The sequence below is a fragment of the Pseudonaja textilis genome, chromosome 1 (genome assembly GCF_049901715.1).
Source record: "Pseudonaja textilis isolate UNSWEBS1 chromosome 1, rPseTex1.2, whole genome shotgun sequence".
NCBI lineage: Eukaryota > Metazoa > Chordata > Lepidosauria > Squamata > Elapidae > Pseudonaja > Pseudonaja textilis.
In genome coordinates, this window is record NC_141990.1 from 242053449 (window position 1) to 242069714 (window position 16266).

Consider the following 16266-nt stretch of genomic DNA (forward strand, 5'->3'; position numbering starts at 1 on the left):
ATATCAAGCACTTCCACAAGTTAGTATTACATGGATCTCAAACAGTATCATGATTCTGACATACGAATCAATAACAAGTGATTTTATGATTCACAACTGGGAAAAAATGAAACAGGGCTGCCATCTTCAGAAACTTTACCATACAAAATATACCTAATTAAATGGAATTAAGGGAAATTCACACAATTTCTGCTTCAGAATCTATTTTCAAAGAAAATATAAAGAGCAGCCATTTCAACAAACATTCAAGTATCACAATGTTTATTGATAGATACAAGTATATAAAATCAGGGCATGAACATGTCTTGATAAATTAAGTAGACTTAATTCCAATACTACTAGGGATCAATTCAGTTTCTCACCATTTTATTTCATACCCACAAAGACCACTTCCAAGGGCACTATCCACCTCTTCAAACTGATCATTTTTGTGCAAGTAAACCATGTTTCTTTTTAAAAGACTTGTGCACTTGCCCAGGCTCAAGGATATTAAAATCTAGCACATAAAGCCCATTACTAGAGGTAGAAATACAGGCAATATACTATTACGGCAACCACCATCAATTACAGTTAAGGATTCTCTGTAACAACCAAATGGATAATCAAATATTGCAACAACTCAAGTATTACACTGAGCAAAGTGCATTTCTACAGTATTCAGTGTTGCTATTCAGATTTCTAACGAACAGCCTATGGTAACTGGCATCAAAGAAGATCCTTACACAGACTGCTTCTGAACTTATGATGTAATTATTGCATGCTGCTAATACACTGTTATCTAAACATTAAAGATATTCTAAAATATTTTTATGGTAGACTATGATTAAGACATACTACAAAAACCCTTATGCAGAAACAAGTCCTACTGACCCACTACTGCTTTAAGTATTGTGAAAACATTACAGCGGAATGAGTTTTCGCAGTGGTTAGGTCAAATGCAGTTACATCATAGCAACAGTATGTTTGCACAATTTAAGGCTTTGGCTGGTTTAATCAGCATCTTCTTCAGATTCTTCTTCCTCTGCTGTTTCCAGCCAGGTCAACCACTGGTTTACCTGCAAATAAACCCAAATACTATTATTAGAATGAGAAAAATAAATGAAATGAAATTCAAGTATATCTGGGGATTAACTACATATGAAACCCCTACACAATTTATTAAGCGTATAAAAATTATTGAAAACACGAGGCATATTCTCATGGCTCTAATTTTAAACCTTATAGAAATCTGATTTTTTTTACAGTATATTCTACGTTTTCCTTAATGAATCTGCAAGTACAATGAGGTAACTGTTTTGCTTAAACCTACGGTTAAACATATAGTAAGATAATTCACCTGGAACAAAGCTTTGCCTTTCCCTGGAAACTCTTGAGTAATATCTTCTTTCCATGCCAGAAAAGCTTCTTCTTCAATGATTTCCATATCATAGAAATGCACAAAGAAGCGCAGCAACATGCCTGTAAGAAATATTTTGCTTTTTTACTCAGATCTTTTAAATGGCTATTTTAGATAGCCATTTCTTTAGCATCAGTGGCACTAAAATTTACTGTTCAGCCATTTCGCTTAGTTTCATAGAAAGTGGTAAGCAAACCTGATACCAACTTATACAAGCACTTCTCTAGCTGTATGACTATAGGAGCATTTGTCTAGAATTCCCCCTCATCCTGATGTCATATCAAATGCACATGAAAGAGGGAGAGGCAAACAAATTTATTATTACCTTTTGGAAAATTGTTGTTGTAGCAGTGCACTTGGAGTGCGTACAGGGCACTCACTTGTAGATCAACATGGTCGTGAAGGAATTTCTGCATAACTGGCTTAAAGGAAAGAAGCAGCTGTTTTTCTTGCTCCAACTGTTCTTTAGAAGGAGCAGATGAAGAATCTGGTTCATCATTAGGTGGATTTACTTCACTAGAAATATACTGCAAGAAACTAGAAGAATTGGAAGGAAATGGTGTAAATTGTTTAACAAACTCATCCATGTAAAGCAAAGAAAAAGCAAAGATTTTTTTTCTTTGCTCAGCATATAGATAATAGAATAATGAAATAACCCCACCATTGCTATAATCAGCTTATATTATAGTATCTTTAACTCATGCGTGACATGCAACAAACTGGTTTCAGTTGCATTTCTCACCTGGTCATCAAAATATTAACAAATCCCTTATCTACATGTAGTTTTGGTGAAATGTTGTCTTTAATCCATTTATAGATTGCTTGAGGGGATGGGTCCAACTTAATTTGCTTCAATAGCTCCTTTTCCAGTTTCAGAAGTGGAAACAAGAAGCTAAGTCCTTTCCCTTCCAATATCTCCAGCATACGATCCTTATTCTGGTCAATCTCTGTAACATATAGAGATACAAAGATACAAAACTGTCCAAAATATTCTTTGAGCATGTCAACTAATATACTATATATTCAATCTTTAGCTCATATTTTAAAAACACCATAATATTTAACCATATTTTCTAACTAGACATTTATTATAGTTACCCATCTACCTCCCAGTGTACTCATTCCTTACCTGGCAGCATCTTTTGCATGTTCACTTTGCTCTGTTGGAAAAGGTCGGTTAGCCATTCTCGATCCTGCAGCTTGGCTAACTGCTGAAGGCAAAGTAGGAAGAGGGGAAAATGGGTGCCACTTTCCAATGGCTGTGCTAGTTCAGAGATGCTCACGAGTTCTGAAATTATGGCACGAGCTGCAAACTGTGCTAGATAGGATTTTACCAGAGGAATGTCCACCTCTAGTTTAGGGCACTGGTCCAATACATTTAGGAATGCCTGAAAAAAAGTTTACTAGCATTAATTATATTCTCCCATGTCTGGTTCTGACAACAATACAAAGACATCAAAGTATATTTATGAATATATGCATTACCTGCATGAAGTTGTCACTAGTAGCTATCCCTTCCTGTTTAAGTAAATTGATTAATGCGCTTGCTTTTTCTTTATCTTCATCTGATCGATCTAGTGACTGAAGTACTATTTTGCTCAGCATGTCAGAAATAAAATGTTTTGGTGCCCTCATTTCTCTCACACTGCTGACAGCATCATTGGCATTTCCATTGTTCAAATATTCAGTCACAACGGTTTCCTAAAAAAGGAGGAAAAGAGTTTTTCTCTCTGTCTCTTAATTCTTTAGAGTTATCACATACTGTAGTTTGAGAGCAGACTAAAAGAACTTACTGTTAACTTGAGCAGCTCTTCCTTAGAAGGTGGTGGCTTTTTACTAGTCTTTGCAGGCTTCTCCTGAATAAGTGGTGGATTTGTTTTGAGACCAAGTTGAGGTGGCTTAAAAAATAAAACATTAGAAGTTTAGAGGTGTATTTATTAACAGTAATGCATCAATCTTAAAACATTTGCTAGTTTCAAACTGCAACTTTAAGCATTCTTTTAACCAAGCCTGAATTAGTAGAGCTCCACAGCACTGGCAAATTGACAAAAATTGTATCCTGGAATAGCCTAGTAAAGGCTTTCACTTTCATAATCACCATTAAGCATATATATTCTGAAAAGATGCTATTACTTAGTTGTCTCAATCAAATCTCACTGTTTACCTGGATTTACTCCCAAACAAGCAAATATTGTGGAATTCCAGGATCTTGCTAAGCATTTGTTCTTCTGAACTCTTAAATAGAAGAAAATGACTTACTGGAGACATGTGCTGCAATGCTCCGAAGTGCCTCTATAGGACATAATATTCTCAGATATGCCATCACCACAATAGAAATTAGGCTATAGTCTTCACTGTTCCCTCCCCACTATTTTAATACCTTAAAAGTGCCTATGTTTTCTAGAATGCACCTTTATAATGAATATAATCAATAAATCTTTGATTAAAACATTAGAGAAACATTTACCTGTCCCAGAGGTGGTGTCTGGGTACGTTGTGGCTGTGCACTGGGAGGAATCATAGTTATCTGGGGCTGAAGCTTTGGCACTTGGTTTTTGTTTACTACAAAACACTGAGCAGGTCTCAGACTTATCTGCGAAAAGAAGCTGGATATTAGAAAGCTGGAGTATGGTTCTATTATGGTAGTAGTGAAAACTACCCATAGCAGAGTTGCATGTTATTTACAAGCACTGCTAAGTTATAGCAACAATATTTTTGAGAAAACAATCTGTAAAGTTTATAATGGCTTTTTATATTTCCATCCAGCAACTGAAATTACTTCAACAGCTCTTGTTTATGCCCTCATATCTCATAATCTTGCTCATAGGACACTGGAAACTCCCAAGAAGGAGGAAGGAGTGAAACTCCAAGAAAAGGGGGGGGTGGGGTGGAGAGAGAAGCAAGAGGAATAAAGGTAAAGATTGGGGGGAGGGAACAGCAGGAAGGTAGAAGGGGAGCTCCAGTGTTGATCCTCGTAATAACGCGTCTTGTTATAATCACTGGGCATCTTTTAAAAATTGTGCCTATTCTTTTTCAAGGGCATACCTCATCTGCATTAAGCTGTCCCTTCTTAGAAAACCGTGGAGGCATATCCTTAGACTGTCCTTGTTGAGACAGAAGTCCCTGATTTTGATTATGGTATAGTTGGCTTTGCCCCTGTTTTCAAGACAATGAAAAGAAAAATAAAAACTATAACAGTAAACTTTTCTTTATTATAAAAATATTTTTTCATATATTCTATGTGTACTGCATTTTACATCTTGTTAGAATTTGTTCTACCATGATGAAATTATTATTACTATCTTACCTTTCCATCAGTTCTAATTTCCATTTTTTCCTCACAACAATCCTGTGAGGTAGGTTGGATTTAAAAAAACTGCCCCCAAGTTGTTCCCTGATCTTCCTTGGCTAAGAGTGGATCGAGGTCTTGCTAATTGTAAGCTAGCATTTTAAACATCTCAACTGTTACAGGCGGGTTGTTTTATAAGGAAGCTGTTTCAAGCTGTTCTAATTAAAAGGCAAAGTATAAATTCTGAATTTATGACTCAATCCCAGCAATTACATCAATGCTTCCCAAACCTGAATCAATTACCCCAAATTGGGTAAACATGATTTTTTCTTTTCTCACGAACCATTATCCATCAGAACAGGGACATTTAAACTGACTTAAAGATGGCCACATGTACTAGAATATATTTGAATTTCTCCCAATTTCTCCTATTAAGACAAGAATTGATGAAATCACCAATATTTTCTTGAAATGACAAAGATAATATTGGTTTTGTAATATAGTCCTCCAGTTATGATGATTTTTCCAGTGACTGTTCAAAGCTATGACAGTACTGAAGGGACTTAGGAGTAGCCCTTTTAAGGCTACTTAAAAAAGCCCTTTTGATTAAGACTTTCTGATAAGCAATTTTTAGGTCACAAAGGAAAAAAGTTTGGGAACCACTGAATTCGATACAAATGTTCATAAAGAAGATGCATCAAGTATAATATTTGGGAGCTATTAATTATGCTTTGGATTTCACATAAATAATAGAAAAATATATTCTTTTTATTCTAAATTTTAGAAACTGGAGAAAATATTGTAAATGAAAGTGAAATTGCCCACGGAAAGAGGCAGAAAAAGACCTCAATCAATTCCACTCCCTTATTCCTGGGTGCTCCTGACGCTGACGGGACATTTCAAAAACGCACTAGAAGAATATGGAGACAAAGAGAAGGACTCTTGTTACTTACAAGGGGAGTTCCGTGTTTTTTTTTTTAAACCTTCCAGAAGATGGCAAGTATTATATAAGTAGCAGGTGCAGACATAATGCCTTTTTGGAGAAGCAGCGAAGGGTATTAGAGACAAACTAGTTCATCCATCAGCTATTGTGAAAAATGTATTGGACAACAAAAAATGCTTGAGGAGGAACCACAGTGGCAATCCCCAAGGAGAAAAAAAAAGCAAGCCAGGCAGAGGAGATTGGAGAGATGACAGAACACAAAGAACCAAACTTGTAAAAATGAGCTTTGTTTCCTTGGAGCTTCGGAATAGATTCCAAATGATGTTGTTTCTGGACTTCTGGATGAACTTCAGCTGCCACAGGGGCCAAAGATGGCTACAGAAGTTTTGCAAAGAAGACAATTCCCGTCTCTGCCTTGGGGCAACAGCAAGAGATGTTTATTTGAGATTTCCTATTGAGGGACCAAAGCATCAATCGCAATGAGCTAGCAGTTTTATCAAGAGGACGGTGCTGCCTTTCACGGGCTCACATTTGGGATGTAACAGAAAACATATCAGGTCTCCTTAAGCTCACTGAAGAATAGTCCTTTTTTTTAGTGATTCTGGTGGGAATAAATGGCAGACAGTGTTGAAAACATTATAAGACTATAAAGCACAGGGCTATTAGGTAACGTTTGTTTTTTCAAAACAACCCTTTCCTGTTGAAGGCTGTGAACCCCGAAGCTCACAAGGGAAGCTAAAAGTAACATGAAAGTTCTTTTTTCCCAGTTTTGTCAAAGCAAGAAAGCCATAATGGACAACTAGTGTGTCCGTGAAGAGACTGATTATATCCAAGAGCCTTAAAAGAGCTTGGCTATCAAGAATGGTTGTAGTGCCAAAAGAGTAGGGCAAGCGTAGTAAGATGAAGAACGCAGCTGATTACAGACCTACAAGCTTGTTGCTGATATTGGACAAACTCCAGAACAGAAATATGACTGTTAAAACATTTAGAAAAGAATATTTTGCTTAGCAGGAATAGCATGTCTTTAGGAAATAATAAAGCATGGCAAAGCAATTAGAGTTCCTCTATTGTTTGCTTGACTACAGATATAGTAAACGTAATTCCAAACCATTTAATCAAGTTTCCTACAAGATCCTTGTAAAGATGATGACAAAATTTAAGCTGCCTGCATTACTGAGGATTATGAGGATATAGACTTAGCTGAACATACACAAGAACATACAGGCTCTGTGTCATTCAACACTGACTTATAAAATGGGTTAAAAATACCAAAAGATTATGAAGTTTTTGGCTAATAAACAAGACAAATACTTAAGAGGACAGTTTCAGGATTCAAGAGGACGTGACAAGCTAGAACAATGGACAGAAACTAACAAGATGAATTTTAAGAAGAATGAACCATGCCTCTACCATATATGTGAATTATCTCATAAATTGCAAGATAAGCTAATAGCATAATCCAGTTCCAAGAAAAACACAATTTTAATTTGCATTAATGATAGTACAGTTTAAAGATCAAGATAATTATTGCATTCTACTCTGTATTAATTAGATCACAACTAAACTCTAGTATCTTTTCTTGGCACTGTCAATATCCTTCCAAAAATACAAACTTGAATTAAAAAAAGGGGAATAACTGAGATGGTTAAGAGCTGGAAGAAAAGGCTTATTTGGAATAGCCGAGTGAGCTAATACATTTAACCTGGAAAAGACTATGAAGACATGTCTTCAGGTTTTTGAAAGCTGGTCTATGTGAATAGAATACAATAGACCTTCTTAGTTCTAAACACAGGACAAGGAACAGTGGTTTTAAATTATTCCTATTTATTGTTATTGGTGCAAGTCATTCATGATGGATGGCCTTGCACATTTCTTAGATATAAAAAACAGCATCTATCTTCTATCAAAGTCACTTACTGGATTTTTCAAGAAGGATTTGCCTAGCTCTCCAAAGTGGGATTGAACAGGAGCCATGAGGTGTCCCCCATGGCCATTGAAAAGTTGATTTGACCGGTGTCGCCCCATGGTAGGTGAAAATCTGTCTTGAATAACTCCCGGACCAGTACCAATTCCACTACCTGAATTCATAAGGCACACAAAAGACAAGAGGATTATAATTCAGGATATCTTTATCAAAGTAATTAAAGAAAGTAAAAAACACATGTGTCATTTCTTCACTAAAGTAATATAATTACCAGGCATTTGTCCAAACATATCAGCAAGCCCTCCAAGTGGATCCCTGTCAAGTTTCATCCTGGGTGGCATAAACGGTCCCTCCAGAAAGAAGTCACTTCTCATTCCTTGAGACAAAGGAGGAGGAATAAAAACTCCCAGATCCTTAAAAAGAAAGTCAGTTGGAAAAATCAGCATTTAATGCCTATTAATGACTTGCACAGCTAAATCCATATCTTGTGAAATACTTACTTTCACAGCATCTTGACGGATTTGATTGATAGTCTTTGGTCCATTGTCAAGAAAAGCTTTGCGAGGAATCCAATTGTGTTCTCTCAACTCCACAGTATCCTTCAAGGATTAAACAGAACAATGTTAGCTTCAAGGCATATGCTAGATTTGTCACAGTAAGCAATTTTATACTCTTACCTGCAGCAGGAAACGAATCCTTGCCGGCAATTCCTTACTCATCATCAAGGAGCGCATACGGGCAAAGTACTGATCCATTAAGGACTGTTGAGAAAGAAATTCATTAAATTTGGCAAGTTGACAAGCTACCAAAAAGAACAAACATTAATATGTACTAGTTATTTTTATTTGCGAATTAAACATTAACCACAATATTTTATCTACAATAACCTATCCCCAGAGAATGAATACTAATAGCATAAATATAGATATATGCAATTCTACTGATGCTTACCTTGGCTTTTGCATGGTCTAGTCTAGGTCCTACTGTCCTCATTATCTGACAGAGGCACTCCAAATCCTCCCCCATATCCTTGAGTTGGACTCTCTTCTTCTTTTCCAAAAGCTGGGTAATTTTAAAGCATAGAAAATTTTTTACTGCCATTTTACAATTTATTTTTATAAGACATATATCAATGAAATAGGTATTAAATAACATTAAACAATACGTCCAAGTAGCAAAACAAATGCTGTTTCACTTAAGATGCTATGGTCAAACAAGCTACACAATTCCCTTTCAGTCCAGTGTTTTATGCAAACTCAACATTCCATTCCATCTATAAACTAGTATAAATTGTTAAGGATTCATGAAAAGAACATCAACACAATTGATACTTTTGATTAGCAACATTTTCATAAAAGATCCAACCACATGAAAATACAAATAAGGTAAGGGTAAAGACCTTTTAGTTCTGGTTAGTGCTTTGCATTGGTCATATGACCTAGAATTTTCTATCCAGATTTCTCAAGCAGATCTAACAGGTTTTCCTTAAGATGTTAGCCAATGCGTAAAAAGGAATAAATTTTATTTTAGGAAATTTATTGTTAACAGTGTTTGCCCACCATGTAGTCACTAGTAGATACCACTTACTTATTTTTCCCATTTTTTTTTTTACATTACTAGCTATCTCACCAAGAAGTTTACATAGTAGTAAAGATAAAAAAAACCACTTACTGTTTTGATGCACTTATGAAGGATAGATTCATGAATAAGATCAAGCTTGCCAAGTTCTCCAATGAATTTGATGTTTCCCAGCATCTTGATCTTAGCAATAGCTCTCTGTTCCTCCTCCTCTGGGAGGAGGGGGCCATCTTGCTTATCATAGACTAAAAATCGAGATAAGTTTTAGACATTGTTCTACTTTTATGACAAAAAAAAAAAAAAAGCAAACCAAGAAATACAATATTTTGAAAACTTACTATCAACATTTCTGGTTCGGTTTTCAAATTCATCCTGAAGTTTAGAAATTAAGAGGCGTCTGAATGTCTAGGATTTAAAACACAAACATGTTAATCTCTTGTCTTTTTAAAATACCAATTCTCATAATACCTTTAATCCAAAAGAAAATTATACTCACTGTGCTTTGCTTCTGTCCTGGATGACTCTCTGCGGATGGGCCATCAAAGTTGGGTGCATCTTCTGCCAGTCGCAGACATAGTTGAGCATATAGCGAGCTATACTTTGGCTCTTCAAGGGCTTTGTCTACGATCTGAAAGCAGAGACTTCATAAATTATATGGAAGTTTGTTTAATATTTAAAACCTGCACTTTTAAATGATCTTACCTAATCCTATGTAGTTTTATTGATGTTTCAGAAATTCACAATGACAACTATGCAGTACAAAAAACTATAGTGTAGTTAAGATTCCCTACCTTGCTCTTCCTCAAAACAATTAAGTAATGAGACAATTTCATTAATCTACCAGGTATTAATGTCCAATAAACAAAATCTAATGTATTTTAACAAACACAATAGTGGAAGGTAAGCTGCATTTCCATGCCTGCTTTCTACTCTTGGAAAGTGGTTGAAGATTATCTAAACAATCATGACATCTGAAACACACCAGCTCAGTGTTTTCTCTCAGGTCACACTACAGCCATATTATTTGCTATGAGACAGTATTCTCTTGCACTTAGAAGTTTCTATCTTTACTAAGATAGGAAAAAGCTCAACTGATACATATATAATCTTATAACCATACACAGGAAACAGTGCTGCTACACAGTGGATTATTTGAGAATAACCCATTCTCTAAGTTGCTCTGTTCTATAACACAACTCCTATAATATCCATGTTCACAGTAAACAACTTGCAAGCTGTACGTTTTAAGAACCTTGAACAATTATACCTGCCATACATAATATAAATTTTATTAAACAGCATTTTTCTAATAAATTTATGTTATCTTACCAGCAGTATGATCCCCTTTAGGATGAGTTTAGACTCTACACCCACATTGAGGAGCTCAAGGCATAGCTTGTCAAACTTTTCAGGAGTAAGCTTATTTAGTATGCTAAAGAAAAGAAAACAAATCAAGGCTTTTCTTAGTCAAGATTTGGCTTGTTTACTGCAGCTTAACTTATGAAACCTTTTTGCTAGTATTAATCTTAAACTGCAAGCAGTTTTCAATTTTAATCTGTTGGAAATTAAGTCTTATACTAAATGGGTAATTGTGTAACTGGTTACTCAAAATCAATCTGAATTACAGACCAGACATTTGGAAGCCTCAATTTTAAGTGCTGATTTGGCAATAAATAAAGCAATACACTAGGTACAGGCTAAGTGGGTCCTAAAAGCAGGAAAGCTAAGAAACAAGGATACTGAAATAAACACGTTAAGCTAAAAGAAAAAAATGGATCCTGAGATGAGAAGTGAAGAACTCAAGGGGGAGGGAGGAGATAAATAAAGCAAGGTATTAAGATAGGAAATGCCTAGTATGAGCAGCCTTCTAATAAAACTAAGACATTAAGAGCTGAATTACAGGTACTACAAAAAGGGGTGGAGAATAATATAACAGAGATAGGGTGACTAAACAGTGTGAAATAAAACAAGTAATGCCATAAAAAATCAAGACACTGAACAATGGGTATGAAATACAAAGTAAAAAGCAAGAGAATGCAGGACAGAGTAAAAATGCAAAGCCTTGACCCAGATTCAAAGCAGTCACGAAACAGACCAATGTTATTGAATATGGGCATTAGTGTCAAGAGTCCAGTGGATCTATCAGAACAGTAATAAATTCTGAGAAATATAATTCAACAACATTTAGTGAATCAGTAATTTCTTCCTCCTGGCCTAGACTATGCTGATTCAACATAAAAACAATCTACTAAATCAACAGAACACTGCAGAAACTTAATAAAAAAAAAAATTTTTTTTTTTGCTTCTGCCCGGAATCATCAGTTTAAGAACTGCAATCAAGCATTCTTAAGACCACAAAAGTGACTCAATATGGGCTGAACTATTTATAGTCTAAGAGACTGGATCTACAAACCCCCCCCACCTCACAATATTTATTTATCTTTTCAATTTGTCTCCATAAATTTTTAGATAGGATGATTGCCCCAAAATCTCCTCTGTTTCCATGACTGAGATGATTTGAACATGTGCCCTCCACCTTGTCTCTATACCACGCAGGCTCCTTAGATTCTATGCTCAAAGAGAACTCAAGAACACCTTTAGAATACTGTGGCTTTGCAACTAGGAAAATCTCAATTGGAAATAAATGGCTGGGAAAACAAGTATACATTCTGTGTCTTAGATGTGAATCACATATTGGATTATAAAATGCCACTGACAATTAAACTGTTACCTCAAAACTTACCCTCTTACTTTCCTGAAGATTGCATCATGTCGTTCTTTGTCATTTGCGGAGTCGTCATCTCGTCTAGTGCTTCGTGAAGGAATCCATTTCTGAGCGTTTTGCCCTGGGGTTTTCCCCAGGAACTCGCTTTAGAAATAGAATATTAATTTATTAAAACCTAGTGTATTCCCATATAATCTGGAAACAATAGGCTCAATTTTAAACTTGTTTTCAAATTGGGAAACTCAAAGTTTGAAATTTCAGTACTATAACCTGGATTTTTTAATAGTTATTATTTAATCACTTTTGAACTCATTTTTAGAGCTTTGAACTCATTTGAAGAATTCTCTTACAGGAGCAGTTATAGCTAAAAATTCTCAGCAGACGTAAAAGAGATATACCATGTCAAACATAATGAAATAAAAATAATTAAGAAGGAACTAAAGCAACTAAAACATTGCAAGCTTGGAACATTCCATTTATGGATAGACCATTTCCTGTGCAATGGTGTTATGGCATTTCATTCTAAATTTGAAACAAAATGGAATAAACTGTCCTTGAATATTCAAATATTCCACAATTTACATTTCTAATCTTCTAAATTATGGGGAATTTGGGTTCAGAGATTCCATTTCTGCTTTCACTGGTTGGATAAAGTCCAAGAGGCTGGAGAAGATAGTTTATATATATATTCAAATATCTATGAATTTCTACTTTGTGGAAAACAGAAGCAGACTTGCAAAATTGATATTTATTGACTAATCCATATTATAAACTGAATTTCAGATACTATTGCCTGTATAAGCAATCTTCCACCCCATTCCATAAGCAGTGTTCCTTTTGTTTTCTTATGCCTAAAGATAAACACCAGGATAAATCTGACTCAACAGAAGGCAAGCAGGCATCATCCCTACCTGCAGTCCTACTAATGCTATTTATATGCTAGACAAGGAAGGTAACCGTTAGTCCTCCAAAGGTAGACTTTCTCATTTTTGTGAGGGCTCAGAAGGAGGACTCTAGGCACAGCCAAGTAGTGTACTGAAATATTATTTCTAAAAACCATTATTTCTACCAGTACCAGCTAAGAGCTTAATTCTAGCATTAGGTTTTCCTTGGGACATTGGGAGGGGGGAGGACAAATTACAGGCCTGAAAAGCATTAAGGAAGACACCTGCAGACTCTTACTACAAGTACAAAATGCAACATTCAATACTGCTTTAGTGACAGATGTTTGGATGGCCAGTGCAGATCTGTTCACACTAAACAACATGTATCAAATGTCCTCCAGCCAAAATTTTATGTGAAGCTTTTTAGGATAGGTGACATTCTATAATCTATCTCAAACACTGATTTGCTAGAATAACTGATCTTCAAGGCTAACCTGCTTCTACTTAATTTTTTTGATCTGCTTGAATTCTCTTTCCCCAGTCTATAGTCAATCAGCAGTTGTCCTAACATTCAGAGTCATCTGATTGGCTGGATAGAGGATGCTCCGACTCAAAAGACACTGTATGGCTGCAGCAGAAATTACATTAGACAATGACTGCTGCATTCCTGGAGTTTAAGATGGTAAATAGGATTCAGAATGGATTACCAGCCACTTATGCTTGCAGTCCTGAGACAGCAATAAGGAAGCTGTTTTGAATTTCAAATGTTCCCTATTGTGGAATACTCAAAACGCTTTGGATTTCATTCTATTGGGATATTCTGCATGCTTTCACGCATGCCCTATTAGAGGAAAACACCTACCAGACAAAAACCTTAAAATACTAAGACATGAAGTAGTTAACACAACAAAACACTGATTGGTTTGATACAGACTTTCAATTTACATTTACTATTTACAAAGCAATTTAACTTTATAAATTAAACAATGCATCACAAATCCGTGTAATAGCCCATATAACACTGCAAATAGTATGCAATCTACCTGTTGCCGGCAGTCTTGGGATAGTGCTGAAGCGCACCCCTACCTCCTCCTCCGCCTGAAGAAGCACTATAAACAAAGAATAACTGATAAATAATTTTTGTTTTGTATGCAGGAAAATGAAATTTTGTAGTTTAACCAGAACTGTTTCGTAAACAACTTGATTTGAGAATAAAAACTTCCCCGGACAATTAGTTTTTTTTCCTTTCTGCACAGGTTAAATATTTTCTGGTAACCTGATCTGAATCAACTAATATTTTTTATATAAAGCTAAAACCACATGAAGCACTATCCTATTTTTAAAGTCTATATAAACATAACAAATACACAGAAGATACTTGTTTGTTGCCTTTTAATATATGGTCTGTAAAACTTAGAAACTGTGTTAGTGGAATACACTAAGCCATGTATTTAATTTCATTAGTTGTGACTAACTGCAAAAAGAAAGAAACCTTAAAAGGTTAAGAAATCTTCAGACAAAAAATGCTTTGTGTTCCCATCTGTTTCCTTGTCAAAAAGCTTTACTTACCTGAAACGAGAAGCACCCCCTTCTGCAATCGCACTCTCCACTTTGGCGGCTTGGCAATGAAGAATCTTCCAAAGAATAATAAATTGACAGGATAGGGAAAAACAAAACCTAGAAGGCAAGAGTCAACAATGTAAGTTTTTGATTAAAGTTTCAGTACTTCCTAGAATCTTATATAGTTTGCATTCTGGAATTTCCGAGAATTTTACTTGACATCAGAACCCAAGTTTCTTCCTCATCTGCACCTCAAGTCAGCCCTGCCTCCTGCTGATTCCACATACATACATAAAAATATATATATATATATAAATATATATATATCCATGAAAGTCTTACATATTATATAATTTTAAATATTTCACAACAAATGCTGTGCATAAGCAAAATCTAGGCAGTTTACCATCCATATTAAAAAAAATCCCACCATGTAATATTTTAGTGCCCAACATGACATGTCCTTATAAACCTGATAAACTTGACAAATTCAATACAATACCGGTAATTTGCAATATCCTAATTATATATAAAACAGTTAGGATTCCGGAGGGCAGCGAAGAAAAACGAAAGCAACATCCAAACACAGTTCCAGGAGGGATTCCTATATATGTGCCCCAACTTAAACTGCACCTCTATCTACATTAAGACGACTTCGAAGTAAACCAAAACACAAAGGCGTCCAATCTCACCGAGGCCCGCCACATCTGCAACCTCCACGGTTCTTATTATTCCCGCCACCGACCTAACCCTAAAAATTCGCCTGCAAGGCGGGCGAGAGATGGCGTGGCAAAGCCCAACTAAAAACTCAGAAAACCCCTCCGTTTAATCCCGTCGATCCTCGGGACAAGCTGTGGAAGCAGCTTCAAGCATCCTGCCCAAAGTCATCCTCGATCCCTTCCTACCCGCGATGGCCACCGCCCGACTCCCAGGCTCAGGCACAACCCCGACAATAGGCCCGGCCTTTGTTCTCGGTTCATAGCCTGATCCGCAGTTGCCGGCTATTCAGCTACAGCAACGGAGATGGGGCAGTTTCAACTTTTCCGGAGCGAGGGGACCAGCGGTGGATCCGAAATTGATTACAACTATTCCACTGAGTGTTTAATTACAGTTCTTTCGATCTTTCCTATAGAAAAATACGAGCCACGGGTGAGAAGTATATTCTCTATTCGTCGAGCCGCGTGGAGGGCTAAAAGGCATCGGACTATCCCGACACCTGACTTAGCCACAGTCACGACCTTCACTCAAAATCTCCCCCTCAGATACCGGCTGGGCGAAGACCGGTGCCGGCCGCCATTTTGTTGCTCGGCAAACGTGCAAAACCGAGATTGCAACCGAACAAGATGGCGGCGGTTTTAGGTAGCCGCCATTTTGCATACCAGCAGCCGATTCTTCCTTAGCCGCCTTCGCTCGCCCCCGCCTCAAATGCTCCCAAATCCAAGCAGCAACATCCCCGCCGACTTTCCCCCTCGATTATCATCTTTGTCAACGATGGTCATTTCCTCACCTTCCCTACAGCCTCGTCAGCGTCCCCAGGACCGGCGGCGAGGGCTGGGAAGAGGCGAGAGAAGGGTGGGGGAGAGGGAGCCGGGGATCGGGGCTGGGAGAGGGAAGGGGGAGAGAACGAACGGCAGGACGGATCTCTGAATCACCACAGCAGCTACCAAGCACTTCTTTCCGTCACCTCCATAGAGATCGGACCAACTCGCCGCCGCTTCTAATGCGTACTGAGACAGCCCCACTAACTTTATTACACAGCGTGCAGCTAAGCCCTCCTCAACAAGCCGGCTTCCAATCGACGGCTGAGACTTTGTCGGAATAGCCAATCACAACGAATAAAGGAGGTGGGTCCAGGGCAAAGGAGGGGGAGGAAAAGAGGTAGGTTGACGGGAAGCAGCGCCGCAGTGCAGCATCGGATTCACAAAGACTAGCACCTCCTTTCTCCTGCGTAGAAAACCAACTCGAGT

General features: G+C 37.1%; 1 protein-coding gene and 1 non-coding gene across 3 annotated transcripts; both read right to left on the minus strand.

Annotated features, from left to right (window-relative positions):
• Nucleotides 1-244: 244 nt before the first annotated feature.
• Nucleotides 245-16028, minus strand: EIF4G2 (eukaryotic translation initiation factor 4 gamma 2). 2 transcript variants are annotated; one of them, XM_087921108.1, is made up of 22 exons: nucleotides 15807-16028; nucleotides 14309-14416; nucleotides 13783-13848; nucleotides 11874-11999; nucleotides 10460-10562; nucleotides 9627-9758; nucleotides 9469-9535; nucleotides 9224-9375; nucleotides 8504-8614; nucleotides 8230-8313; nucleotides 8053-8151; nucleotides 7824-7965; nucleotides 7546-7706; nucleotides 4442-4552; nucleotides 3864-3989; nucleotides 3190-3294; nucleotides 2882-3097; nucleotides 2526-2784; nucleotides 2139-2343; nucleotides 1722-1933; nucleotides 1337-1458; nucleotides 245-1055 (listed from the first exon to the last, which is right to left on the minus strand). In XM_087921108.1, exons 8-22 carry the CDS (start codon nucleotides 9305-9307, stop codon nucleotides 990-992), a joined length of 2103 nt encoding a protein of 700 aa, XP_087777234.1. In that variant the 5' UTR covers nucleotides 9308-9375; nucleotides 9469-9535; nucleotides 9627-9758; nucleotides 10460-10562; nucleotides 11874-11999; nucleotides 13783-13848; nucleotides 14309-14416; nucleotides 15807-16028; the 3' UTR covers nucleotides 245-989. The 2 variants fall into 2 exon arrangements, with proteins under 2 accessions (XP_087777234.1, XP_087777235.1); XM_087921109.1 differs by lacking the exon at nucleotides 4442-4552.
• On the minus strand, nucleotides 4193-4403 carry LOC113444700 (small nucleolar RNA SNORD97). The gene has a single exon (XR_003375282.1). It is a non-coding gene; the product is annotated as a small nucleolar RNA SNORD97 (small nucleolar RNA).
• Nucleotides 16029-16266: the final 238 nt, after the last annotated feature.

Bases quoted from the DNA above. Each gene is read 5' to 3' on its own strand.
- EIF4G2 (XM_087921108.1), bottom strand. From the start codon at position 9,307: ATGCTGGGAAACATCAAATTCATTGGAGAACTTGGCAAGCTTGATCTT. The intron at 8,615-9,223 runs GTAAGTGGTTTT...AAAATTACCCAG, and splicing joins TTCATAAGTGCATCAAAACA to CTTTTGGAAAAGAAGAAGAG. The intron at 2,344-2,525 runs GTAAGGAATGAG...TATATGTTACAG, and splicing joins CATGCAAAAGATGCTGCCAG to AGATTGACCAGAATAAGGAT.